We start from the raw sequence: 27,284 nt of genomic DNA on the forward strand, positions 1-27,284 counted from the left end.
AATATTAAAGTCTCTCCTTGTTCTCTGACACTACTAACAGCTGCTAAGTCTGCTCAGATTTTGCCTTCATCTTAGCTCTTGTTTGGTCGAGGAAGGGAGAAAATGAAACCCTGATGATGGTTTTTCCAAATTCCTTCTGTTCCAGGTGGCAAATCTGAGTGCCAAGGACAGCACTTTCACACTGAAAGATTGTGTATACAAAGAGGTGCAGAAGGACTGGCCTGGCTACTCAGAAGGAGATCAGCAATTGTTGAAGAGGATCCTCGTTAGGTAATTATCCATTTTCTTCTCTGTGATATCATCCAGGGAAGGTTCTGTAAATCAGGGTGACCAAGGTCTGTAAGTTGGGTGTGTGACTTATTTTGACATTATTTTAAACTGTCCATCACCCAGGGACTTGTAGGAGTGGACTAAACTTGAATATCCAAGTGGATCCACTCTTCTCATCATCCTGGGCTGTCTTTAAATCATTAGAGGCAAAGCTTGGGGGAAACCTGCCAGGGAGCAGAGCTGGTGGAGTTAATACTGCTGGTCTAAAATCCTGGGAGATGAGGTGATTAAATGTCTCCAGCTCAGCTCTCCTTTGAAAGTCTTCTTCCTTTTTCCCACATCTTCCTGTGCAGGCTGAAGTGTTTGATCCCTGAATCTGAGATTGGGTTGAAATCTTGGATGTGTGGAAAAGCAAGAGGTTGTTCTGTAGGGATAAATCCCTTTAAAACCCTGCTGCTTGTCCTGCTTGGAGTGTGATCTCTGTTCCCATGTTCCCTCCTGGAACAGCCCCTAACTGACTCAGTTCATCCTTATTGCTGGATTTTTGTTCCCTCTAGAGATATTTTCCTTAGGTGAAGCCTCCAAGCTTGGAAGCTTCTGGCTGGCAGGGAAAGAGACCAAATCTCCCAGTTTTACACAGAATTCTGCTCTCAGTGTTGATATTTTTCACTGCCTTGATTCAGATTTTTTCATGCAGGCAGAGCTTTTACTTGTGCTTTATTTTATTGCACTTTTGGTTAAGCTGAAGCACAGCATGCTCTGTTTGAGCACTTCCCATGATTTAAAAGCACAGTTGACTTGGAGATGAGACTTTTTAAACCAACAGAAAACTTGCACTCCAAGTGCTTTGGTGTGCTCAAGGAAAATCAAAACTCATTTAAAGGGCCTTGATGTGAAATTATAATTAAAAGGAAAAATACAATTGCCATGCAATCTTTATGGCTTTCAAAAAAAAAAAAAATACCCAAAGTGAATTTCTCCCCGGAGAAAAGCCATGTTTACTGCTTTTTCTAGAATTGTGCCATTCACTTGGGCTGGGGTCTAAAAATAGACCTTGGAAAGGATGTATTCAACTGTACAAACAAAGCCCTGCTCAGGCAGTGCAGGTAATGAGGCTCCAGAATGGGAGAAAAACATGTTGGGCTGAAGACAGGAGAAAAACAGAGAAAGGGCACAGGAGGCAGCAGGGTTTGCAATTGTTCAGATCCTCCTGGGTCCCAGGGCCAGTGGCCACTCAGTGCCTCAGCAGCTGCACTCACTGACACATCTGCAGATCCTAAAGCTGGGTCTGGCTAGGCTTGGCTTAAACCAGCTGGTTTTTCCCTCCTTGTTTATGTTTTCCATCCCTCTGTCACCCTTGGGGACCCTGGGCTGTGGGAGGTGTCCCAGCCTGGGACTGGGTGAGCTTTCAGGTCCTTCCATCCCAAACCATTCCAGGATTCCCTGACATCTTTCCTCTGCTGAGCTCAGTGCTTTCAGGACTCCTTAAATCCACAATTAACAATTAGGAGATGTGACAGGCTTGCTCAGCCAGCCCCCCAAAAGCCACTTTGACTGGGCTCAGTGTTCACTATGCCCAGGTCCTTTTCTTGAGTTGCTCTGTGGCTGCTGAGGTTGTTTAAAATAAAATTCAACGAAGCCAGGGCAGTGGTGACACTGCAGATGTCTAAATATTGCTGCAGCACAGCCCGAGGTTCAAGCTCAGGTTAAAAGCCAGATCTTGTCAAGCCCTGGGTGTTATCTCTGAGATAAATCTTCCCAATGTTTAGAGGGTAGGAGTGAGCTTTAATGCTGATTCCAGTTTCTTGTGGCAGAATTTAAACATGGGGTTATTCAGGCTCCACAGCTCCTGACAAACTGACTGCAGAGCTGCTTTATTAAAACCTTTAACCCTGAATTCTATTTTTTTTTTTTTTTTTTTCAGTTTGTCAGCTGCAACTTGATGCAAGAGTGGGGTTTTTTTATGTGGTGTTTTTTTTTTTGGAATGATTAATTGAGGGGCAGTCTGGTGTCAAAATTGTTGGTCAGAGCTGGTGGGCTGGGAAAATACTCTGAGATCTGCAGAGGAGCAGAGACCCAGCCTGGAGGGGAATTCAAGTGATTCCAATTGTACTTTTTGTTGCTACAAAAGGGGTTTTTTTTTAATTTTATTTGCCCAATACCACAAATACAGCCCAGAGTAGCTCTGTTTTGCATGATGCAACTTAAAACTATTATTGGGAAGCCCAAAATGTAAATCCTGGTGGACCAATAATACCTCAACAGTTCCTGTTGTAACGCTGCTTTTCCTGAACCCAGAGGAGCTCGCTGCTGAAAGGGCTCCTGTTGCCATAAAATGTTGTTTTAATGATGCTAATGAGTGGGAGAACTTATTCCTCAACATCTGAGCTTGAGTTGCAGCCCCTCTTCAGTGAGCTTTGCTTTCTGGGTTGTCTCAGAAAGCAAGCACTCAGCAGAAATTTGTTTAATTAGTGTCTCCCTGAGCTGTATTTCAATCAATATCCTGTACACCTTCAAATTCAATGCCACTTTCACTGGTCTCCCTGTGAGTTATGTTTCTGAGGCTGGAATTAATTTGTTTTAATTCTTACCAGTTCAAGAGAAAAAAGGTAAAATTGTTAAAAAAGGAGTTGCAAATTCAACAGAGAATCCTTTCATGTGTCCAGGATGTCCAAGGTGTCCCTTCCACTGCCAAAGAGCCACAAAAAAATGATGGGAAAGCAAGGAGGAGATGAGGAATTCCAGTTTGTCATTGATATTTTCCCGTAGCAGTTTCTCCTGCCCGGATTTTGCCAGAGACCAGAGCCTGAACAAGCTCCTTGATGGCCCCTCCAAGCAGAGTTGGAGCCCGAGGTGGGCAGTGCCACCTGTCCCCTTGGCACGGGGTGTGACCAGCCCTGGTTGTGTTTTGCAGGAAGCTGTGCCAGCCCCAGAACAGCGGCGCTTTCCAGGGAGAAGCTCCTTCCCTGAGCCCTCCAAAGGACACCCTCAACTCCAGCTCTCCCCCCCAGGTGGGTGATCCCCCTCCCAGCCCCTGGGTGCTCCTGTGGGTCCAGGCTGAGCCGTGCCTGTCTGCACCCTGTAATCACCTGCTGCCGGGTCAGGAGGTCCTGGGGGTTTTATTTCTCTTTTATGAAGTTGGAGTCTCATTCTGGCTTTCCTCAGCATCTGTTTCTCCTCTGGACGTGGCTCAGCGAGGGCCTGTGGGGAGGATCTCTGACAGTTTGAGGCTCAGGTTTAGTTTTAAGGGCTAAATTCCTTTTGCAGTGCCTCCGTCCCTCCTGGAGTTCCTGGGAGAACGAGCTTGTGTTTTCCTCATTACTAATAATTGAGTGGAACCAAGCTGTAATAAGCAGCTCCCAAACATGGCTGGGTTATTAAAACCCTTGACCTTTTGCAGCCTAATTGCCATGACAGATCAGGGGCAGGTTGGGCTGTTCCTGCCTCAGAGATGCCAGAGCAGGGAGCTGTGAAAAGAACATTTTGCCTGCTTTTTCCATGACCATAAACCACCCAGGAGCCACGTTTGACGTGTGTCAAGCAGAGCCTTGTCCCCACTTCTCCCAGGATCTCCCAGCCCAGGCGTTGCTGGCATTGTGAAATGTTCTGCCTTCCCAATGTTCTGCCTTCCCTTCTTCCAGTGTGGGTCAGCCCAGACAAGTTGAGTATTTATTCTTCTCCTGCCAATGGAATGTGTAATGCCTGCTTGTCTGGACAGACGCACCGAGGATTAGTGGCAAAGAATATTAACAGGTAAAGAAATTATCTGCTCTCTGGCACTCAGAGAGAGGCAATTCTCTGGTTGAGAACAAGGACTGTGTAACTTGTTTGCCAGGTAGCTGATTCCAAATCCTCTCCTGCTCTGCTGTGGGCATGTTCCTGGTGAATGAAGAATGATCACCTTCGAGTTAGCTCAGAGAGATCCTGGCCTTGTGTCGTTTTTTAAGGTTGAAAAATCATCTTAGTTTCTCTGGCTGTCTGTATTTTAAAGATTCAAAGGTCTTTAGGGTGAGGTTTTGATCTCTCAGAATGACCCAGCTGAAACTTGGGGTGGTTGGTTGGGTTGGATTTAGGAAAGGCTGGTGAAACAGGGACAATCCAGTGTGGAATAGAAATGTTTCCAGCATGATCCTGTCGTGTCAGACAGCAAACCACAGCGTTGTGAGCTGTCACTTTTTTAATACTCTCTGGCTGTAGTTTCTATTTAGAGAAATGGTTTGTAATGGGTGCAGTGCCAGCAGAGGATTGGGATTTGGTAGGCTGGAATGCAGAATATTTTGGGAAGGTTCAGCTGTGGAATGAAGGTGAAGAAGATTGGTCTGGTAATTCTAGGAAATGAATGTATATAACCCTCCTAACCAGAGAGAGGAGTTTGGAGAAGCTGATATTGGTTGTTTTTAGAGAAAAGGTTGTAAATCTGGCAGGTTTTTGAGCTGTGTCACCTGTTCAGAGCCCTGCAGATGGAGATGTCCCCTCCTGGGGGAGGTGAGGTTGCCAAGCCGGTCGGACGTGCTGTCCTTGCCCCTTGAGCTCAGTGGCAGAACCAGCAGCTCTTCCTTAATTACCCTGACAGGTGGAAAGAATTCCTGGCACTGAGCAGTGTCCTCAAGACCCCTGAGTTAGCAAAGAGAGAGAACAATCCAGGTGAAAAAGAGGGAATGAGGGGCTGCTCCAGCCACCATGCAGCTGCACCTCAGCGATGGAACAACATTTCCATTCGCAGACGCGTCCAGATCCTGCCTGAGACAGAAAGAAAATAATGGATTATCCAAAAGAAATACCCAGAGCTATCGCTTGTTTTCCTCTGGGCACTGAATAATCTTTGGCTCAGAGCTGGTGCAGCCCCAGAGCTGCCAGGTGGGCACACAGTGAGGGCTGGCTGAGGTGGTTTTGGCTGGGCTCAGCCTGATGGATGGGTTCTTCCATGGAGCAGCTTTTCCAGGCTGCCTCCAAGGTATGGGCACAGCTGGGAACCACTTCCTTCTCTAGCCTTGCTCCAGAAGGGCTTGCTCAGGTCACGTTGGCCCCTGTGACGTGGCTTTCTAGATGTCCCCTTTTGCCTGAAATTCTGAGAACTGAGCACTTGGCACTTCCTCCCCTCTTCCGGGCAATGCCTCGCTCTCGACAAGAGGAAGGGGTGAAGCTCTTGGCCACAGAGCTGGGAATAAAATGCAGAACTGGTGAATCCCTCCCTGCTCTAGAGGGCTGAGCACATTTTTCCTTCCCAGGGGCTTTGGGGTGCTCAGGACAGATGTTTTTATCCTGGAATTGTTTGGGTTGGAAGGGAGTTAAGGATCATGCAGTGCCACCCCTGCCGTGGGCAGGGGCACCTTCCACTGTCCCAGGTTGCTCCAAACCCTGTCCAGCCTGGCCTTGGGCTCTGCCAGGGATATTTCCACTCTCAAATTGGCTGGGACAGGGGGGGAAGGTTTGAGTTCCAAAGGGCTGGGTTTGAAGGAAGCTGCAGGGAGAGTGGGCTGGGGCCGTGTGTGGGTAATAGGGGAGGTCAGGAATTGCTGGTGGGATTTTTTAAGCTGTCCCACCAAACCGAGGGCTCTGGGAAGCAGCTTGGGATGGATAAGCTGCTTTTCCCGGGGATGTTCCCTTCTCCCCTGTATTGCACCACCACCTAGTGGCAACACCCAGCTCCACTTCTGCACCTTCAACGCGATTTAATTCTCTTTTTTTTTTTTCCACCCACCTCCTCCCTAACAGAAACGACCCTTACCTGTGGAGTTCATCGACCCCCTGGCCAACAAAAAGCCCAGGATCTCCCATTTGGCTCACAGAACCCAACCCACTCTCAACGGGAAGCTGAATTCCTCCAACGGGAAGGACAGCCTGGCCCCCCCTGCCCCTGCCCTGCCCCCGGCCCTGCCCGAGCCGGTGAGCTCCAGCTCCTCCCTCCCGGCCCTGGAGCTGCCCAGGCCCCACGATCCCCTCTCGGATGTCAGCAACGACCTGACTCACAACGGCAGAGACTGTGAGAGCAGCACGGAGCCTCCCGAGAGACTGAGTCACCCCCTGCCCACAGACTGTGCCCAGAGCAGCAAACACAACTGCGGCTCCTACGTCAAATCCAAGAAAAAATCCAAAAAGCACAAAGACAAGGAGAAGGAGAGGAAGGAGAAGAAGAGCGAGGAGAAGTGCAAAGAGGAGAAGCAGAACTGTGAAGTAATAAAAAATGCTGACTTAGTTAGTGTTGCCCAGGAGCAGGTCCCAGGTGAGTGGGGGCCCAGAGGTGTTGGCTGGGTGTGGTGCCAGCGTTCCCTGGAGGGATGGGCACATCCTGGGCCACCCCAGGTGCTCTGGGGACCCAAATGCCAGCGCTGTCCTCCTTCCAAATCACCAGAGGTGCTCCCTCTCCACACACAGGGCGTCAGGTTTTTCCTGTTTAACAATCCATGCTGTTTGGGGCTGCCTCAGAGCGTGTCATGTTTCTCCTGGTTAAATTAAAAGCTGTGGGGATGAAAGGCTGGGAGCAGTGGGAAGAGCAGTGCAGAGCTTGTGTTGCCTCTTGTGATGACTGTTGTTTGGGTTTTTAATGAAAAGTTACTCACAAAAGCTTTTAAAATTGGCTACAAAAGAAATGATAGATAAACCTGGTGATCAATGCTGGTAAAGAACCAGCTCTTCCAGGCTGGAAAAGCTTCCTCACATCCCACTGGGGCTGGGGATTGATTTATCCAAGGGCTGACACGGCAGTGCATCTCCATTGAAGTGAGGTGAAAACATTTTCCACCAGGCCACTGTTCCAGAGCTCTCAGAAGTCAGAGCAGAGAATCTTTCTTGGCTGATCCCATCCATTCCTTTTCCTGCTGTTTCCCTGTTTTCTGCTGTTTGTTACAGCTCCCCAGAACACTGGGACTTTCCCTGCAGCCTCTGGGAATATCTGTTAAATTCCTTTGTGCATTTTCCTTCACCCTGTTACTATTTTCTACATTCCCCTTCCTCCTCGGTGCATGAAAATCCTCCAGTTTTGGTTCCAAAAGGACAATATTTGGAAATGGAGACTCCTTTGGGGATTCCTGGAAAGGGGGAACTTCTCAGGGTGCTGGGATTGAGCTGGTCCCAGCCCTCCCCTCCCCACAGGCTTTGCAGCAGTGACAAAATGCATTTTGGTGGCTCAGCTGAGGGCAGTCCATGGGGCTGATGGGTCTGGGGCACTGCAGAACTGAGAATTCTTCTACTTTTGTGTCAGTCCCAGGTTTTTTTCTGTGAATATTGTGTTTCTTCCACGTTGTTTCTCTTCCCCATGAGCCTCTGGAGTTGTTCTGGAGAGACACTCACACATTCTCTCTTTTTGTCTTATAAATACCCAAATTCCTGAGAAATTGCTGAGCCTCCTCCACCACCTTTCCTGCTTCTCTTTGCTGTTCAATTCCTGGATTTTTGTTAATTATTAGGAGTTGGGGTTTGTTCCTGCTGCTGTTTTGAGGTAACAAACGCGAGCTGGGCTGGGAGCAATCGTAAACAGGATGTGGTCAGTCCTGCTTGGATCCTGCACAGCCAGAACTGGGATGTTTTCCTTCTGTGGGTAGCACCAGCCCCATCCTGCTCCTTCCCCAGATTCCCTCTGGAGCTGTAGGGAAGCAGAGAATCACAAAAAGTTTGGGTTGGAAGGACCTTAAAGCTCATCTGCTTCCACCACCTGCCGTGGGCAGGGACACCTCCTGCCAGGAGTGGGAGTTTCTCCCAGGAATTTTGTTCCAGAGGCTCTGGAGGGATCTTTGGGGTCCTTTCAGTCAGTAGGTGGCACTCACAGGCAAAACAAACCTCCCGTGTCCCTTCCCTTGCACCATCCTTCAGCCCTGCTCTGCATCTTCCAGGCTGTGCTCAGGGAAGGGGGAAGAGCAGGAGGAGCTGCAGCAGGAGCTGGGGACTGGGATGGGTTCAGAAACTCTGGCTTTGTGCCCTCCTCCCATCCTGCTCAGGAAAGCTTTTCCCTGGAAATCCAGAGGGAATTCCGGGTGCTGCTGACTCAGGTTTGCTGAGGGTTTGGAATTCTCCACATTTGTGGAGAGTGTCCCTGTCCAAAGGTGGATCCAGCTGCTCTCCCCCTCCACATCCACCAGACAGTGCAGGATGGGTCTGCTTTAGGTTTATTCTCTTCTTCCTTCAGTTTCTGAGCAGCCTTTAATGCCTGGATTGTGTTTGGAGCTGCATTCCCTAAAATCCTCTCTGTGGTGCCCTGCAGGACTCTGGGATATTAATTCAGGAATCTCCCCTGGAGATGCCCAGAGGAATCTCTCAAGTGTAGAAGCAGGAGAACACAAGGTTCACCTTGCCCAGCTCAGCTCTCTGGGCTCAGGGCTGTGTTTTCCTCCTTCCCAGAGGTGCTCTCAGTGTTATCCCACTCCAGGCATTGTTTATCCACCAGTTAAATTCAGATTTTTTTCCCTGCTCGGTGCACAGGCTGATGTTGGTGTTGTTTTGCTGACAGACAAATACTGGAGGAGCCTTGAACTTTCAGCCACCTTGTTGTGGCTCCTCTGCCTCTGTCAGTTCCAAGCAAAACAGAAATCCTTTAGAATTCCACAAACTGTATATTTCAGGCGAGTTTTACGAGTTTCAAGCTGAACTGCAAAGAGCTTTGAAGTTTAAGAACGTCTATAAACAAATCTTTATTTTTTCAGGTTTAAATGGAACATGCAATAATTCTAGTGTACCAACATCAACTTCAGAAATGCCAGATTATTTATTGTAAGTATGTTTATCAGTTGCTTCATCACTTTGGGATCGTGTTTCAGGCTGAGAAATCACAACGTGCTGGGGATTTTTGTTGGACTTTTTGTGTTATTTGATAGAACTTTGTTAGGTGGGTGTAAGGAAAAGAGTAAACCCAGCTCTGCAGATGAATAGTTGAGACTAAACTTGATATCAAAGCTGGTTTTTACCTCCTTGAGGAGTTCAAGGTTATCTCCTATAAATTGTTTAAGCACTTCAAGAAACATTTCATACCTTAGAGGGGTTTCTGAGGATTAAACATCTCCCTGTTCCAGCTGGAAACTCTGAGAGGGAATAATCTGCTGGGGAAGGCAGGGCAAGGAAGGATTTGGGGCTGGTTTGTTAATTCTTGCCCTCTTCAGAGCCAAGATCATCTCCATAAAGCAGTGAAATATTCTTTCCTGGGAGCCTCTAACCCCTGGGTTAGGATCTGAGCTGTTTCTTGACTCTTTAATCAGATCCCTCGAGGTTAATTAAACAACCAAAGCCCAAAAATCCCTGTGAAGGAAGCCCAGAATCTGCATAAACCCAAACCTGTTCTAAACAAAGCTTTGGGGTGAGGGAAGAACTTGTAGCTGGGGGGGAGAACATTTTCTGTGCATGTCCCAGCCTTGGGGGTTGTTTCCATCAGAGCTGGTTTGGCTGTGCTGGGATTGCTGGGAGGGAAGGGATGGAGGAGGAGGAGGAGGAGGAAGCTGTAGGGCAGATAAAGGTTTCTGCTGTGGTTTCTGCTTTGCTGAGCTGGATCAGCCATACAAACAACCCCTTCAAGGTGACATTTTTAGGGTTATTCCAAAGAATTTGTGTGGCTGGGGGTGGTTTTTTTCTCTCACCCACTGATCCCTCCCAGAATGGGATATTGCAGCTCCTTGGGCTCTCCCCAAAGAAACTGGGAGAGGTTTCTGAGCTCTGTGGTCTCACCCAGTGGGATCTGACTGCTTTGTGCCCGGCTCCTCAAATTCTAAGACCTGTCACTGCTGTTTGATGCTCTTGATCCTGGTGGATGGTTTTTTATCCCACCCCTGGCAAGGAGTCTGTTCTGGAAGTTTGGAGCTCATAAAAAGTTAAAGCACTGAAAGTTTCCCCTTTATTTGAGGCCTAAATCAGCTTTTCCATGTTCAAGCACCACCCTGGCCCTGCTGCAGCCAGAGCAGGGAGGCACATTTGAGCCAAAAGATGAGTTTTACCTTCAGAGAGGGCAGTAAAAATCAGCTTTAATGGCTTTTTATTGAGCAGAATAACTTCCAAAAGGCCCCCAAAGGCACATCAGTTCAACCTGAGCTCAGGACACGTCAAGTGTCTCAAGAAGGTGCTGGAAATAGAGTTGCTGGTGGGAAAAAAAAACTGCATAAAGCTCCTCACCGTGGTTTTCTTGTCGTGCTCTTGCCACATAATCACCCTGCCAGCGTTTTGCAACGATGGCTCAATGCTTTTTGTGTTCCTTTAAAGACTCTTAACACTGGAAGCATCATATTCCTGCTGTTCCAATGCCTGGCACAGATGCAGAACTCCATGTTCTGCGGGCCAGCAGGAGTCAGAGAAGCTGTAGCAGCACTATCTGAGTGTCCTCCTCCACCCCCAGCTGCTCCAGGCTTGGCTGTACCTGCCCATCCCACCCTATCTGGCAGAGATAGGAAGTTTTGGGAGCAAACATTGTTTGTTTTACAGGAGGTCAAGGCAACAATCCCCAGTGGTTGCCTCCATAATTTGCTACTTTAGTGCAAGTCAGGAGGAGAGGAAACGGCCTCAAGCTGCACCAGGGGAGCTTTGGATGGGGTGTTAGGGAGAATTTTTCACTGGGACAGGGAGTCACCATCCCTGGAGGGGTTTAAGCCATGTGGATGTGGCACTTGGGGATGTGGTTTAGTGGTGGCCTTGGCAGTGCTGGGATTTGATCTTGGAGGGCTTTTCCAGCTGTAACCCCAGAGTGGTTTGGGCTGGACAGACACCTTCCCCTATCCCAGGGTGCTCCAGACACTTCCAGGGATGAGGTAACCACAACTTCTCTGGGAATTCCATCCCAGACCCTTCACAGTGAAGAATTTATTCCCAAACCCCATTTGGATGCTCCTGTGATCCTCAGTTACCCACGATTCTGTTTCCAGGCTCATCCCCACTGCAGCAACCCAGAGAGAATCCCCTAAAACCAATCCCCCCCAAAACCAATCCCTTCCTCAAAACCTACTGACCTCAAAACCCATTCCTTCCCAAAACCCCATTTAGATGATCCTGTGCTCCTCAATTATCCATGATTTTGTTTCCAGGTTCATCCCCCCAGGTTCGGCACCGCCACAACCCAGAGAGAATCCCCCAAAACCAATCCATCCCTAAAACCAATCCATCCCTAAAACCAATCCCCTCCTCAAAACCCATTCCTTTCCAAAACCTCATTTAGATGATCTTGTGAACCTCAGTTATCCACGATTTTGTTTCCAGGCTCATCCCCCAGGCTCATGCTTGGCGCCACCACAACCCAGAGTGAATCCCCCAAAACCAATCCCCCCCCCATAAAACCAATACCCCCAAACCAATCCCTCCCTAAAATCAATCCATCCCTAAAACCAATTCTTTTCTCAAAACCCATTGACCTCAAAGCCCATTCCTTCCCAAAACCCCATTTGGGTGATCCTGTGCTCCTCAATTATCCATGATTTTCTTTCCAGGCTCATCCCCCCACGCTCGGCACCGCCGCAACCCAGAGAGAATCCCCCCAAAACCAAACTATCCCTAAAATGAATACCCCCAAACCAATTCCCTCCTCAAAAACCATTGACCTCAAAGCCCATTCCTTCCCAAAACCCCATTTGGATGATCCTGTGCTCCTCAATTATCCACGATTTTCTTTCCAGGTTCATCCCCCCACGCTCGGCACCGCCGCAACCCAGAGAGAATCCCCTAAAACCAATCTCCCCCATAAAACCAATACCCCCAAACCAATCCCCACCTAAAACCAGTTCCCTCCTCCAAACCCATTGACCAGAGCCTTTTCCCCTGCAGAAAATACGCAGCCATTTCCTCCTCGGAGCAGCGTCAGAGCTACAAGAACGACTTCAACGCGGAGTACAACGAGTACCGGGACTTGCACGCCCGGATAGAGCGGATAACCCGACGGTTCACCCAGCTGGATGCCAAGCTGAAGCAGCTTCTGCAGGGCTCGGAGGAATACAAGGTAGAAAGAGAGCTGAGAGAGCTCCCTGTGCACGTGGCAGAGTGCAGGGCTCTGATCCTGCTCTCCCTGGGCCGGGTCGGTGTCTGAATTCCAGCCTCGGAGCTGCTGGGGAACGTGCACACAGCTGACAGCTTTGGGGAATGCTCCTAACCCAGCTCTGTGCTGCTCCTTTTTCAGGCTGGAGCCACATCATGGGACTTGTTGACAAGGAAAGGCCTCAGTGAGACAATTGGTGTCCTTAGCCAAAAGCTGCTGGAAGCTATTAGTGTATCCCAGCCAGAAAAACTCATATTTGCACATATGGGAGCGTATCAGGGCTGGAAGGGGAGTTAGCACGGGGTCATCTGTTCCTCTGCAATCTTTGATCTTAATAATGCAGCATTATTGGGCTTGTCAGAGTGATTTTTAAAGAGTTTTAGCTATTCATTAGCTTGAAGAAGTGAGTCTCGTCGAGGATAATAAAGAGATTTTTACAGAGCACCTATTGTGCTGAGCACAGCTGCCTCCCTCAAACCTCCTGCCCTTCTCCTTGCAAAATTCCTCACTGGATTGTTTTTAGATCTTGGTGGTGGAGGAAAAAAAGATCAGTTGGGGCTTTGGAAATGTGAATTATCCTGGAATCCAGGTGCTTGTCACAGGTGAGGAGTGAGGCTTCATCCTTCTGTGTCAGCTCCAGGATCTCCATGGAATCAGAGCTGGTTTGGATCTGCCCAGGGAAGCCATAGAGGGAGCAGATTTTGGTTGGGATTTGAAGGAATTGTGTACATTGAGCCATCAGTAAATACCTACTGCAGAACTGAAAATAATGCCCTATTTTTTTTCCTCTCTTTTTTTTTTATTTTAGACCATCCACGATCAAATTTTACAGGAATATCGGAAAATTAAAAAGGTAAGGGAATGTCCTTGGCCACAGAAGGCTTTTGGGTGGTGCCCCTGGTGTGACTGAAAGAGATGGGCCCTTGCCAAGAGCAAACCCAGGCTCTGAGGCAATTCCAGCAGATCTTTGTTCAGCTCCAGCCCGTCCCTAAAAGCAGCTCAGAAAGGGTTTGGGGGGAGCTGGGAGTGCCCCTGGGTCCTGGGGATCGCTGAGCCGTGGCCCTGGCACAATGGGTGTGTTCACTCAGGGCCTTTATCTCTCCAGGGAAGGAACAGTTTGTGTTTCAGATGCTGGGATCAGGCTCTGGAGCGCTGTCCCCAGATTTTTTGGAGTTTAGGGCACGTAAAATTTCAGGATTTTTATGCAAAGCATCCACACACCAGTGGGGATTTGTTTTGGTTTTTTTTTTCTTTTTGAATAAGTGAATATGGTCCTGAGCCGTGTTGTCCTGAGGGATTTAGGAGCTCTTTGAAGATATTCCCTGCCTGTTGGAAGTTCATTTTTGTTCCAGAGCCTCTGTTAGGAGCCCAGTTAGGCTGAGCCTAACTCAGGTGTGCTCCTTCCCTGCGAGGAGGCTCCTGGAGCTGGATAATGCTGAAAAGGGATTTTATTCTTGGCTGGCTTTGATCAGAACAGGACTGTTTTAAAGAGGGATCTAAAAAAGCTCCTTTCCGTGGTTTTAAGCTGAAAGAGGGGAGGTTTAGGTGGGATATTAGGAGGAAATTCTTCCCTGGGAGGGAATGGGATGGAATTCCCAGAGAATCTGTGGCTGCCCCTGGATCCCTGGAAGGGTTGAATGGGGCTTGGGTGTCCCTGCCCATGGGATGAGATGATCTTTGCATTCCCTCCAACCCAAACCATCCCACGGTCTGCTCTGTGATGTCAAGGCTTAGCTTGGATTTGTCCAAAACCTTTCCCACCTCTGCACTTCCTTTTTTTTTTTTTTTTTATTTTATTTTGCAGACAAACCCCAACTACAGCCAAGAGAAGAACCGCTGCGAATACCTCCACAACAAACTGGCCCACATCAAAAAACTGATAGCAGAGTATGACCAGCAGCAGTTTTAGCTGCCACTCACCCCTGGACTGGGTAGGGCAAACCAAAATCCAGTCAGCCTGGACGTTACGTTCCCTTTTGTAGACCCAAAATCCCTTTCAGAGACGAGCATTAATTCCTCGCGGTTGAAGAACTTGGGGATGACTTTAAGATGCCAGATCTGTCATGTCCACATCCAGCACGCTCCTCCCGAGTTTTTAAGCCTCTCTGAATGTTGGAATGTAACAAATGGATAACAAAAACAAACAAAAAACAAACAAACAAAAAAAAAATTCTGCTTATTTGAAGCCAGCGTTTGACACTTAAGGGAAAACTTGCCTAAAGTGACCGAAGCTCCCAAAGGTTAAGAATCTGTAGTTTTCATGGATTAAAAGTTTGGCATGAAGTTGTAATTCCCCAGCTCCACGTGGGTTACAAATTGTCCTACAAATGGTGAGGAACTGGAATTGCTGCTAGGACTGTTTGGAATGAGAGCTGTCTGCTCCCGGCTCCGCGGAAATACACCACGTTCCCTGAGCTCTCCTTGTCTGGCCCTGCTTTGTCATTGGCATCCTCGGCGTGGGAGGGGGTGGTGGCAGCACAGGGGGTCCCCTGGGGCTCAGCACCTTGGCCAGGGCAGAGGTGGATCCCAAAAAACAAAAAAAACCCAACCCCCTTTTCCCCTTTTTTGATCCGCTTTGTGCGTTTGGGTGCAAACCTCCTGCCCAGTCTGCCCAGTTCACCTCCAGCCACCAGTGCTGGGAAGATGGAGACCTGTCTGGCTTTGACTTTTCTAATTTTCTACCAAGGCAGCCAATTTTATTAATTGCTAATGAGACTATGGTCTATTTTTGTATCAAAGAAAAAAAGCATCTTTTTTTCTAAAACTGTGCCTCCCTTTTCCTTTTAGGCCAAGTGCTTGGGACCCTTTCCTTGCAGTATTACTCAAAGTGACCCAAGAGTCACCCAGAGGAGTGACTTTAGGAGGGGGTGGGGGGTGCTCTGCTTTCTCCTGGGCTATTTTTTTTGTGTGTCTGTGTGTGTGTCTTTGCAAGGCAGCAGCAAATCCTTGTGAGAGCAGTAAGGTGCTGTTTTCCCACGCGGATCCCTTCCACTGGCGTGCTTTTATCTCAGCCAGCTTCTCCCTGCAGCCCTGCTTCCTGATTTTTTTATTTAATTCTTTACTTTGGATTGAAGGGAACGTTTCAGAGTATGGCCAGGGTGTGAGAAACACTCCAAAAAGCACAAAGGTGTCCTTTAACTCTGCTGTTCCTTTCTTTCTCTCCCCTCTCCCCTTTTTAATCCTGCCAGCCTGTGGGATTTGACTTCTCCCCGCTTCCGTTTATCTCAAAGTAAAGGATTCCTTCCCTGTGGAGTCTCCTTCCCTTGGAGGTGGCACTGAGGAGCCTTTCACCCTCTGAAGGAGAGGAATGGCAGAGTTAAGGAGGGAAACACTTCTTACAACAAGGAGTTATTTTGAGTTGTTTGTTTTTTTTCTTTTTCCCCTTGCCCCAAACAAAACGTGGGTCCATCTGCTGTATTAAAAAAATAGGAGATAAAATTACTAATTATTATATTATAATTTCACACAGCCAGGGCTAATTATTATTATTATTATTATATTATTATAATTTCATTGTTGTCACACAGCCAGGGCCACTGCTTTTGCTTTGTCACTTTATTCTGAGGTCTCTCCCTGCACATCCAGCGCTCAGCAGGGCTTTGCCATCCCCTTCTCCAAGGGAGAGGTGACAGCCAGAGGGACACGCTGGCCCTTGGAATGCCACCAGTCTTCCACTGGTCCTGGAGAAGGGGGGTGGGAAGAGCTGCTCTGCCCAAGGAGCGCAGGGGGAGCACCCCAGAACCCCCCAGGGCATTCCTGCTGGGAATCTGGGGATCAGGAATGCTTTGCTCCCATCCCTTCCTCCCCACATCCAAGCTGGAGGTCAGGGAGTGTTGGGGCAGCACCACCTGCCTCTGGTGCTCCTGGAAAACTCTGGGAATCCTGGAGGTGAGGAGCTTTGTCTGGGAATCTCAGAGCTCCCGGGATCCCAGCTGGGAATTCCGGCCGGGGGCGGGGGAGCCCAGGGGGTCTGGGAGGGGATGAGGAGCCCCTGGCACATCCCAAATCCTCAGCAAATCCCCAAACCCCGCTCTGGGATTGTCACTGCACCGCCGGCCCTGCCCCACGCCGGATTTTGGGGTGGAAAAGGGGAATTTCCCCAGTGCTGGGGCTCGGGGGGGGCTTCGTTCCGACTGCAGAGGAGGCGGAACTCGGGATGGCAGAAGAGGCAGCAGCTCCAAACCCAGGATGAGTAAATTCTTCCGTGGAAACACTTCTCCTGATCCTTAATATTTTGAAAGGAGGGTTGTTTTTGTTTTGTTTTTTTTTTTTTGTCGTTGTTGTTGTTGCTCGGGGAGGGGGGGGATAGAGACGGATCTCAATCTTTATACATCTGCTATAAGATATTTTTGCAAACAGAGTTGTATACAAAGATGTATTGTGTACATTTACATGTATATTCTGGAACTTCTAAAAAATTTGAATATTAAAAAAAAAAAACCCTGAAAATATTTAATTAATTATCCAAACTGTGAGACCCAATTAGCATCCACCAACTTCCTGCTTCACTTTTCTTTTGGACTGTGTTAAAGAATTGTAGTCGAATCTGCCTTTTTTTTTTTTCTTTTCTTTTTTTTTTTTTTTTTTTTCTTTTTAGAGATGACGAAGCTTAGGCAAAATTTTGTGCTTTTTGGGTTAATAGAAACCAGTTCTAGGTGATTTAAGTATGATCTTAACTTATTGATACTGTGTTTTACTTTGTAATATTGTACTGTGGATAAAAACTATATTGAGCCATGGAGTTGGAGTTTACAAAAGAGCTTTTCACTTTGCCAAAATGTTACAATTTCAAGGCAGCATAGTCTTCAGCTTTCCTAATCTTTTTTCTTAAGAGCTAGTGTCCTTTTTTTGTACACTAAAAAAGCTGAATGCTGATTTTGCAACATATAATAAATTCACTGTATTGGAAAACAAGCAGACAATAAGGTTGTGGATTTCTTTTCAGTGCTTCTCCCTGCAAGGAAACTCAAAAGGGAAAGGTGATAAATGGCTGGCGTGGAGCTTGGAAGCAGGAAACGGGAAGGAACCGGGTCACTCGAGTGAGCTCGAGTGTCAGAGCAGGGAGTAGGTAAGAAAGAGGAGAGGGAAGAGGTGCTTGGAGCGAGCCAGCTCCTTGGAGCGCTGCGCTGGGAGCAGCCTCCAGCCCTGGCACGAGCTGGGGGCTTCCCACTGCAGCACCCTCGGGGCTTTTGGAGGAAAAGCTGCTTCGGAGGAGGCTCTGGATGCTGCTGGGGTCAGCCCGGAGGGGCCGCGGCCCTGGCGGCTCAGGGATGCTCGGGATCCAGCGAGGGATGCTCATCCCGGGGGTGCTGCTGGAGCAGGAGGTGGGAGCAGCCTGGCACGGACCCTGCTGGAGCTCCCACCTCCTCCCACCTGGCTGAATCACCCCAAAAATCCTCGGCGTGCAAACGGCACCTGGGCTGTGTCAGGAGTGTCCCTTGCCTTGCTGTCGCCGTGGGGTGCTCCGGCCCTGCCTTCAGCAGCATCCCTGGGGCTGGATGGAGCAGGCAGAATAAAACCAAGGATAAAACTGCTCAGGGGTGCGGTGGCTTTGGGGTGGCTGCTGTGTGGGTGCTGCCTCCCTCCTGGAGCAGAGCGTGAGCAGCACAAACTCGGGGCTGGAGGCCGCAGGTGCTGGCCCTGCATTCCCGTGTTCCCTTGGGTTAAGTGCTGCGTTCGGGATTGTCCCTCCAAAGCAGCACGCCGTGGAGAAGGTGACAATCACCCAGGGGTCAAATTACGTTTTACAGAGTCTTGGTTTATTTGTTAAAAGGTGTCCTTGCAGCTGACACGGCAGCACCCGCTCGAGGAGACACCGGTGGGACTCGGCCACGGAGCAAGAGCTGAGCCCGGGCTCTTGCAAATCCCCAAATCCTCCAGTTTTAGTTTCAGATGTGGCTTGTGAGCCGAGCTCTGCACCCCAGGCCCCCTTCACCCTCTGTGAGCTCCAGGGCCGGCTCCAGCCCCGCGGGGACGCTCGCACAGGAAGGGTCCCCATCCCCTCCCAGCTTTCCTGGGGAATTCCTCCCAACCGCTGGCAGCTCCGGCGCTGCCCGGGGTCACGCATTGAGCTCATTAACTCGGAGCTGCCCCAGTGGAAATTTACTGGCTGCGTTTGCTGTGCCAGAGCCAGCCGGGCTCCTGCCGCCGCCGCCTCCTTATCGGCCCCGCCGGGAGCCGGGAGCGCCGCACCGGGAGCATCCCCGCTCTCCGCGTCCTCCCGGGTGGCGAAACCCAGCTCGGGAGGAGCCCTGCGCTCTGATAATTCACTGATAACTCAGGTCACGCTCGGGAAAAGTCACTTTGCATCGCATCTTGCACAAACTGCCCCTAATCTGAGGTCACGCAGGTGTGGGAAGGCCCTGGCCAGGTTTTAGGGGTGTTGGAAACCGATGACAGCACTGTGGGTTTTTTCCCCCGTGAGTGTTTTTTTCCCCTGTGGATTTTTCCCCCGTGGGTTTTTTCCCTGGGCACCTTTCAGTGCTCGTGGCTCTTTTACAGGAGGAAGCTCATTAGAATAATTTGTCCTCGCCACGGTCCGATGGCGCTGGTCCCTCTCCCAGAGCAGCCGCTGCACCTCCAGCGTCGGGCACGACCCCCAAAATCACCCCCTGCTCCCCCCCTTGCAGGCGTGGGTCCGACCTTGGGCACGCAGCGCCGGGAGGGCGATGGCACAGGGAGAGGGAGGAGGATGAGGAGCTGCCAGCAGGGATATAATGAAGGGCCAGGGCTTGGGATTGTGTTACACGAGGGGAAAAAACCCAACTGTGGAGGAAGGAAAACGTGGCAAGGGAACGCTGAGGCTGCTGCGAGGCAAAAATCCGGGGTTGGCGGGGTCGGCCTCGACCTGCTGAGGGGGGGCACAAGAGGCAGGACCCCCCAACCGAGCCCGTCCGGCTCTCACAGCATCTCCGCCCGCTGCAGGAGCAGCCCTGAACCTGCTTAGAATGAAGTTTGGGAGCCCCCGGGGGGGCTGCGTGGCCTGGATACCCATCCCGGGGCTGGGGCGGGGGGTCCGCTGGGAGCGGGGGGTGGGCTCCATTGCTGGGGGAGCGGGGCCGGTCGCTATGGCTCCGCTGTGGCTCCGCTGGCCCCCGGCCAGCCCCCGGCAGCTGGGGAGCGAAGGCACTGGGCGGCCGGCCCGGGCTCCCGGCCCATGGACGCGTTGGGCGAGCGGGAACAAGGGAGCCCCGCTCATGCGGTGCCGAGCGTGGGAGGAGTGGGAAGGGAGTGGGGGAAGGAACAATGGTGGGAGTTATGGGAGGGGGGCGAAAAAAAAAAAAGTAAAAAAATAAGGGGAAAAAAAAAAAAAAAAGAGGAAAGCAGTGGAAAAATACCAGTTCTGGGCCCCTGGCAGCGCTGCCCGGACCCTCCCCGCCCCAGGATTATTGTACAAAGAAATGTTATTTTTGTTTCAATAATTTGCTGAGGCACTGGCATTCCAGCGCGGGGCTCGTTTTGTCCTCCAGCCCGGCACCAAGGGATCATTGTTCCTCCATGGCCAAGGGGCCGGACGCGGCCCCCCGGCACCGCCGTGCCCTCCACCGCCGCCTCTCCCCGCGGCCGCCCGGCCGCAGGTGCCCTCCGGGGTCGGTCCCGGTGGGTCCCGTCCCGCTGCGTGCCGGAGGGTGGGTGGCGATGGCAGCGAGCCCCGAGGAGCGGGGTGGGTGGCGGAGGAGGGCAGAGCTGTCCTCGCCGTGTCTGCGGGGAGCGAGGGTGGGGAGGGGGCCGGGGCGTTGCTGCGGCTCCGGGGGCCCCTTTGAAGCGGGGCGGGCCATTGAAAGGCAGCGGGACCCCGGGGGCCGCCAGCGGGGGGGGCGGCCACGACCCCTTTCTCTGCGCCGGCCCCGGGCACTCCCCGCGCTCCCCGGGCCCACGCGGGGGGTGCGGCCTCACACGGGGGTCGGTGCCCCCCGGCAGCGCCCGGGGGAGCCGGGGTGGGCGCTGCGGGCGGAGGGGGCTCCGCGGAGAGTCCGCCCTGCGGGCTCCGGGCTGCCCGGGCTCCCGCGGTCCGGTCCGGGGGCTCCGGCCAGCCGTGACTTTTTGGGGTGCCCGCGCCGGGGGCTCCGGGGTGCCGTGATTTTTGGGGTGCCCACGCCAGCGGCAGCAGCGGGCTAACAGGGGCTGAGGGGTGCCCGGGTGCCCCTGTCGGGGCCAGCGCGGTGCCGGTGCCGGGCTGGCAGCCCCGTGGGAGCGGCGCCGTGGGAAGGCGCCCGCGGGTCCCGGGCGCAGGAAGCCGCCGGCCCGGGGCTGTCAATGGCCGGAAGGCGGCGGCGGGACCCCCGGTCCCGACCCGGGACGGACCCCGGCGACACTTCCCCTTCCCGGGTCAGCGGCCGCTTCCCCCTCCCGCCCGTCACCTCCCGCCGCCCCCCCGGTACGAGCGGCCGGTGTGGTCCGGGGAGCCCCGCACGTGCCCCGGGACCGGGGGTCGGGGGGGTCCGGGGGTCCGGGACTGCCGGTGCCGGTGGGCACGTGCGGGGGGGCGGGGCCGGGCGGGGGCGGGGCCGGGGCGGGGCCGCGGAGCCGATTAAGCGGCGGGAGCCGGGGCGGCCGCAGCGCGATCGCATCGTCCCCGCGGGGCAGCACCGGACACCGGACACGGGACACCGGGCACCGACACTGGGCACCCAACATAGGGCACTGAACACCGGACACTGAACACCGGACACCGGCTGTCGGCACTGGGCACCGAACACCGGGCACAGGGTACCGCCGCCGGACAACGGGCACCGGGCACAACCGCTGGCACCGGGCACCGGGCACCGGCACCGATACAAACTCAGACACCGGCTCCGGCTCCTGCGCGCCCGGCGCGGCCCGGTCCGGTGAGTGCCCGCGGCGGGGCTGACCCCCGGAGGGGTTCGGGTTTGCGGATCCGTGTCCCCCCGTGCCCTCGGCGCGGTGTCCCCCGACACCCCGGGGTGCTGGGGCACCCGCTGTCCCCAAGTGCCCTTTCCCATGGAGAGGGACAGCCCTTGTTCCCACGTCCCCTGTGCCACGCCGGGGTGCTGGGACAGCCTCTGTCCCCGTGTCCCCTCTTCCACCCCTGGGAGCTGGGCAGTCTTGGTCGCGATGTCCCCTGGGACGACTCTGGGAGTGGGAACAGCGTTGGTCCCCACGTCGCCTGCCCCATCTGTCACCCCAGGGCGTAGGGACCGCCCCTGTCACCAAATTCTCTGCATGCCTGGGAGCTGGGACAGCCTCTGTCCCCATGTCCCCTGCACGCTCTGTCACCCTCAGGAGCGGGGACACCCCTGGTCCCCGTGTCCCCTGTGCAGGGCTGTCCTCACGTCACCTGGAAGCGACCTCTGGGATCACCCCCAGGGGTCGACAATCCCCACGTCCCCTGCACCTCCAGGCCTGCAGGGCCACCCCTGTCCCCTGGGAGCATCCCTGGTCCCTGCTGTGCCACCCCCAGCGAGGGGACACCAGGGACAGTCCCTGCCTGCCCTGAGCAGGACCGTGCCCCCCTCTGGGCCCTCCGTGAGCTCCTGGGGTGACGCTGTGTCCCCCAAAACCCCCCTGTCCCTCGACACGGGTGGGAAGGGGCTGCAGTGCCCGTCCCAGCGCCACCACCACCCTGCAGGGCAGGGAGCCAAGGTCCCCACGGGCGGCACAGCCACGTCCCAGCAGGGCGGAGGGCCCGGGGAGGGCCGGGGGGGTGGCCCGGCGTGCCAGGCCGGCGGCGCTGACACCCATTTCCTGCCATTGCAGCTCCAGGAACAATGGCAGAGCCATTCCTCGTGGAGAGCCCCAACGTCACCTACAGCAAGGACTTCATCGAGGCCAAGTACACCTACAGCACCGTGCACGTCTGCAAGGAGAACGGCGTCACCAAGGTGGGCAGCGGCTCCGGGGGGCTCGGGGAGGGCTCTGCTCGTCCCCGCTGTCCCCAGCTGTGCCCTCTCTCTGTCCCCAGGTGCGGCCGTGCTCCACCCGCTTCACCTTCCGCACCGGCCGGCAGGTGCCGCGCCTGGGGGTGATGCTGGTGGGCTGGGGGGGCAACAACGGCACCACGGTGACAGCGGCCGTGCTGGCCAACAGGCTGGGGCTGTCCTGGATGACCAAGACGGGGCGCAAGGTGGGTGTCCCCAGCAAGGTGGGTGTCCCCAGTGTGACCCGAGTCAGAGGGGTGTCCCCAGTGTGACCCCTCCAAGGTGCGTGTCCCCAGAGAGATCCTAGCAAGGTGGGTGTCCCCAGTGTGACCCGAGTCAGAGGGGTGTCCCCAGTGTGACCCCTCCAAGGTGTGTGTCCCCAGAGAGATCCTAGCAAGGTGGGTGTCCCCAGTGTGACCTCAGTGAGAGGGGTGTCCCCAGTGTCACTCCAGCACGGGGGTGTCCCCAGCAGGGTCCCTGCAAAAGGTGTGTCCCCAGTGTGACCCCAATTAAGAGGGTGTCCCCAGAGTGACCTCAGTGGCACGGGTGTCCTCAGAGGGACCCCGGCGAGGTGAGTGTCCTCAGTGTGACCCCTGCAAGGGCCATGTCCTTCGGGTGTCCCCACAGGGACCCCAGTGAGGGTCCTGGGGAAATCCCACAGGGATGGGGACACCAAGCTCAGCTGCGCTGGTGTCCTGCACCCCAATCTCCTCACTGCTCCTGTGGAGGGGCTCTGCGGCCCCAGGCCCCCACTCTGGGGGTGCAGGGACCCCTCCGACCCCCACCAGCGCCTCATCCCTGCCTGTCCCATCCCAGACAGCCAACTACTACGGCTCCCTGCTCCAAGCCTCCACCGTGTGCCTGGGCACCGGCCCCTCCGGTGATGTCTACGTGCCCTTCCGGGACCTGCTGCCCATGGTGCACCCCAACGACATCGTCTTCGACGGTAGGTGGGACACGGGGGGGACCCCCCGGCGGCGCGGGGCACCCCGAGCGCCTGGGTCACCCCGTGTCCCCCAGGCTGGGACATCTCCTCGCTGAACCTGGCGGAGGCCATGAGGCGGGCCGAGGTGCTGGAGTGGCCGCTGCAGGAGCAGCTCTGGCCGCACATGGAGAAGATGAAGCCCCGTCCTTCCATCTACATCCCCGAATTCATCGCCGCCAACCAGGAGGAGCGGGCGGACAACGTCCTGCGCGGCTCCATGGCCCAGCAGGTCCTGGCAGGGCGGGGCAGGGGAGGGGACAAGGGACACGGGGGAGGTGACACCGAGCTGACGCGTCCCCCGCACCCCTCCCGCCTCGGCCGCGTCCCAGGTGGAGCAGATCCGCAGGGACATCCGAGACTTCAAGGAGAGCAGCGGGGTGGACAAAGTCATCGTCCTGTGGACGGCCAACACGGAGAGATTCTGTGACATCGTGCCGGGGCTCAACGACACCGCCGACAACCTGCTGAGGGCCATCGAGGTCAGGGGCCGGGCGAGGGGAGCGGGAGGGTGACACCCTCGGGAGGGTGACAGCGCGGCCGCGGTGGCGCTGAGCCGTCCCGTGTCGCCGCAGCGAGGCCTGGAGGTGTCGCCGTCCACGCTGTTCGCCGTGGCCAGCATCCTGGAGGGCTGTGCCTACATCAACGGCTCCCCGCAGAACACCTTCGTGCCCGGGGCGGTGGAATTGGCCGCCCAGCGCCGCGTCTTCATCGGCGGCGACGACTTCAAGTCGGGGCAGACCAAGCTCAAGTCGGTGCTGGTGGATTTCCTGGTGGGCGCCGGGCTCAAGGTACGTGGGGGGCTCCATTGGGGGGGTGCGTCCCCACCGGCAGGGGACAGGGGGTGACCTGCCCGTGCCCCCCGCCCAGACCAAGTCCATCGTGAGCTACAACCACCTGGGCAACAACGACGGCAAGAACCTGTCGGCGCCGCAGCAGTTCCGCTCCAAGGAGATCTCCAAGAGCAACGTGGTGGACGACACGGTCCAGGCCAACCCCGTCCTCTACGGCCCCCAGGACAAGCCTGACCACTGCGTGAGTGGGGGGTCCCGGGGGGTCACACACACAGGAAGGTGACGGTGGGGGTGACGGGGACGTGGCTTTGGCAGGTGGTGATCAAGTACGTGCCCTACGTGGGGGACAGCAAGCGGGCGCTGGACGAGTACACGTCCGAGATCATGATGGGTGGCACCAACACCATCGTCATCCACAACACCTGCGAGGTGCGTGCAGGGTGTCCCCAGGGTGTCCCCGGGGTGTCCCCGGGGTTGTCCCCTCAGCGCCACGGTGGCTGCTGAGCCTTTGCTGCCTGCAGGACTCGCTGCTGGCCAGCCCCATCATCCTGGACCTGGCCATCCTGACGGAGCTGTGCCAGCGCATCTCCTTCTGCACCGAGGCCGATCCCGAATTCCAGGGCTTCCACAGCGTCCTGTCCATCCTCGCCTTCCTCTGCAAGGCCCCGCTGGTGCCCGAGGGCTCCCCCGTGGTCAACGCGCTCTTCCGCCAGCGCAGCTGCATCGAGAACATCCTGAGGTACCCGGGGCGCCCCGTCCCCGTGGCCACCAAGTGCCACCACCCCCGTGCCCGCAGGGCCACCCGAAGGCTTGCAGGGGGTCCCAGTGTGGGGTACCCAGGGTGCCGGGGGGTCCCAGTGCCCACCGTGGGGTGTCCAAATCCAGGGGGTGCTGGAGCACAAAGCCTGGGGTGCCCAGGGCTGGGGGTGGGTCCCAGTGGCACCAGTGGGTTCCAGTGTGTGCTGGTGACAGTCCCAGTGCCCAGAGGTCCTGGAGATGCCCAGAGCCAAGGTCCCAGCACGGGTGGGTCCCCATTTCCCAGTCACGGGGTGCCCACGGGGAGCAAGGCCCGGGGTGTCCCAACACACAGACCCTGGCACCCAGCGGGTTCCTGATGCCCAAGGGGGTGCCCAAAACCAATGGAGCCCAGTGCCCAGCACCAGCGGCTCCCAGTAACCAAACCCTGGGGTTCCCAGTGCCTGGGGATGCCCAAAACTTGGGGGGTTCCCAGTGCCAGTGATCCCCAAAACTTGGGGGGTTCCCAGTGCCAGTGATCCCCAAACCTTGGGGGGTGTTCCCAGTGCCAGTGATCCCCAAACCTTGGGGCGTTCCCAGTGCCATTGATCCCCAAACCTTGGGGGGTTCCCAGTGCCAGTGATCCCCAAACTTTGGGGGGTTCCCAGGACCTGGGGGTGCCCGATTCCAGTGGGTGCCCAAGCTCACAGATCTGAGCCCCAGTGGGGTCCCTGCTCCCATTCCAGCTGCTCCCAACATCTGGAGGTGCCACCCTCCGGTGTGCCCCAGTTCCCAAAGCTCATCCCCCAGTGCCCTGAACACCCACCCCAACCCCCCCAGTGCCCTGAGCACCCACCCCACGCCCCCCACGCCCACCTCCCCATGTCCCCTGTCCCACCCCAGCCCCGGGGGTGCCCCCCTGAGCCCTCCGTGTGCCCCCAGGGCCTGCCTGGGGCTGCCCCCCCAGAACCACATGCTGCTGGAGCACAAGATGCAGCGGCCGAGCCCCAAACGCGCCTGTCCCGGGGGGGCCACCTGTCCCCTGGTCCCCAAGAAGAGCCCGGTGGCAGCGCCCGCCCAGCTCAACGGGCACCCCTGTGCCCCCCGGCCGGGGCCCCCCCGCGCCCCCCTGCACATCGACGGCGCCGACTGACCCCGAGAGGAGCTTTTTAGGGGGGTGGGGGGCAGGGGGGTGGGTTTGGGGGGTGGCTCCCCCCCACCCCAGTTGTTGATGGTGACTCCAAACTGTGAAGCTTTGTACCCACCAATAAACCCGGAGCACAGCGTGACCCCCCCCCCCCGCTCTGGTTTTTGGGGTCTCTCACTTGGGTTTTGGGGTCCCTTTATTGGTTTTTGGGGTCCCTCATTTGGTCTTGGGGTCCTCCTTGGAACCTCAGCTGGTATTGGGGTCCCTTTATTGGTTTTTGGGGTCCCTCATTTGGTCTTGGGGTCCTCCTTGCAACCTCAGCTGGTTTTGGGGTCCCTCATTTGGTTCTTGGGGTCTCAACTGGTATTTGGGGTGTCCCTCTGGTGGTTCCTTGGAACTTCAGCTGGTTTGGGGGTCTCTTTATTGGTTTTTGGGGTCTCAACTGGTCTTGGGGTCCTCCTCGGAACCTCAGCTGGTTTTGGGGTCTCTCATTTGGTTTTTGGGGTCCCTCATTTGGTCTTGGGGTCCTCCTTGCAACCTCAGCTGGTTTTGGGGTCCCTCATTTGGTTTTTGGGGTCTCATCTGGTCTTTGGGGTCCTCCTTGGAACCTCAGCTGGTTTTGGGGTCCCTCATTTGGTTTTTGGGGTCTCATTTGGTCTCAGGGTCCTCCTTGGAACCTCAACTGGTTTTGGGGTCCCTCATTTGGTTTTTGGGGTCTCATTTGGTCTCAGGGTCCTCCTTGGAACCTCAACTGGTTTTGGGGTCCCTCATTTGGTTTTTGGGGTCTCATCTGGTCTTTGGGGTCCCCCTGGTGGTTCCTTGGAACCTCAGATGGTTTTGGGGTCTCTTTATTTGGTTCTTGGGGTCCCCCTCGCCTCGTTCCCCTTCATCTGGTTTTTGGGTCCCCTCACCCAATTTTGGGGTCCCTCATTCGGTTCTTGGGGTCCCCTAACCGGGTTTTGGGGTCTCCCCCCCACCCCCAGTCAGACCCAAATTTCGCCGCCTTCTGAAAAAAAATCAAATTACATTTATTGATGCGGGGGGGGTGTTGGGGGGGGTCGTGGATTTTTTTTTTTTTGTCATTTTAGGGCTTTTTTTTTTTCTTTTTTTTGCTCTTTTCATATTTTTTCTTTTTTTTTCTTTTTTTTTTTTTTTGGGGGGAGGGTTGTTCCCCCATTTTGTTTTGATAAGCAATGGGGGGGGGAGATCTAGAGGTTTAGAAATGAGGGGGGGTCCCTACACAGAACAGACTACGCCTATGGGGGGGGGATCACCCCTCTGGGGGCTGGGGGCTGCCCCCCACTTGGGGGGGACACGAGAGGTGTGGGGCTGTACAGGGGAGGGGGGGTCTGGGTGTGCAGCGGCATTATTGGGGGGCTCTTGAGGGGGGGTAATGTGGGGAGGGGGGCTTTGAGGTCCTTTCTGTTATAAAAGAGGAAAAAAATCAGAAAAAAACCCAAAAAAACCCAGAAAAAAAATAAAACCAAACGCCAAAAAAAAAAAAAATTCCAAACCACACCAAAAAAATTAAAAAAAAAAGAAAAAA

General features: G+C 54.6%; 3 protein-coding genes across 6 annotated transcripts in view; 2 read left to right on the plus strand and 1 right to left on the minus strand.

Annotated features, from left to right (window-relative positions):
- The window catches only part of ELL (elongation factor for RNA polymerase II), a 50,037-nt gene extending 35,421 nt beyond the window's left edge, over positions 1 to 14,616 (plus strand). For both annotated transcript variants that reach the window (XM_059870085.1, XM_059870086.1), the window contains exons 6-12: positions 146 to 270; positions 3,185 to 3,281; positions 5,986 to 6,493; positions 8,907 to 8,973; positions 11,995 to 12,166; positions 13,011 to 13,055; positions 14,007 to 14,616. In XM_059870085.1, the coding sequence (XP_059726068.1) occupies positions 146 to 270; positions 3,185 to 3,281; positions 5,986 to 6,493; positions 8,907 to 8,973; positions 11,995 to 12,166; positions 13,011 to 13,055; positions 14,007 to 14,111 (1,119 nt within the window). In that variant the 3' untranslated portion in view covers positions 14,112 to 14,616. The remainder of the gene's footprint in view (positions 1 to 145; positions 271 to 3,184; positions 3,282 to 5,985; positions 6,494 to 8,906; positions 8,974 to 11,994; positions 12,167 to 13,010; positions 13,056 to 14,006) is intronic.
- The window catches only part of KXD1 (KxDL motif containing 1), a 132,775-nt gene that overhangs the window by 44,002 nt on the left and 61,489 nt on the right, over positions 1 to 27,284 (minus strand). The gene's annotated exons all lie outside the window — the stretch shown is intronic.
- Positions 19,678 to 25,880, plus strand: ISYNA1 (inositol-3-phosphate synthase 1). 3 transcript variants are annotated; one of them, XM_059870240.1, is made up of 12 exons: positions 19,678 to 19,830; positions 20,842 to 21,030; positions 21,920 to 22,044; positions 22,125 to 22,286; positions 22,897 to 23,026; positions 23,101 to 23,294; positions 23,395 to 23,544; positions 23,638 to 23,853; positions 23,933 to 24,097; positions 24,172 to 24,285; positions 24,378 to 24,595; positions 25,534 to 25,880. In XM_059870240.1, the coding sequence occupies exons 3-12, from the start codon at positions 21,931 to 21,933 to the stop codon at positions 25,742 to 25,744; spliced, it is 1,674 nt and encodes a 557-aa protein (XP_059726223.1). In that variant the 5' UTR covers positions 19,678 to 19,830; positions 20,842 to 21,030; positions 21,920 to 21,930; the 3' UTR covers positions 25,745 to 25,880. The 3 variants fall into 3 exon arrangements, with proteins under 3 accessions (XP_059726223.1, XP_059726224.1, XP_059726222.1); XM_059870241.1 differs by having other exon boundaries at positions 19,716 to 19,865; XM_059870239.1 differs by lacking the exon at positions 19,678 to 19,830 and having other exon boundaries at positions 20,737 to 21,030.

This window comes from Haemorhous mexicanus, chromosome 29 (genome assembly GCF_027477595.1).
Source record: "Haemorhous mexicanus isolate bHaeMex1 chromosome 29, bHaeMex1.pri, whole genome shotgun sequence".
Classification (NCBI taxonomy): domain Eukaryota; kingdom Metazoa; phylum Chordata; class Aves; order Passeriformes; family Fringillidae; genus Haemorhous; species Haemorhous mexicanus.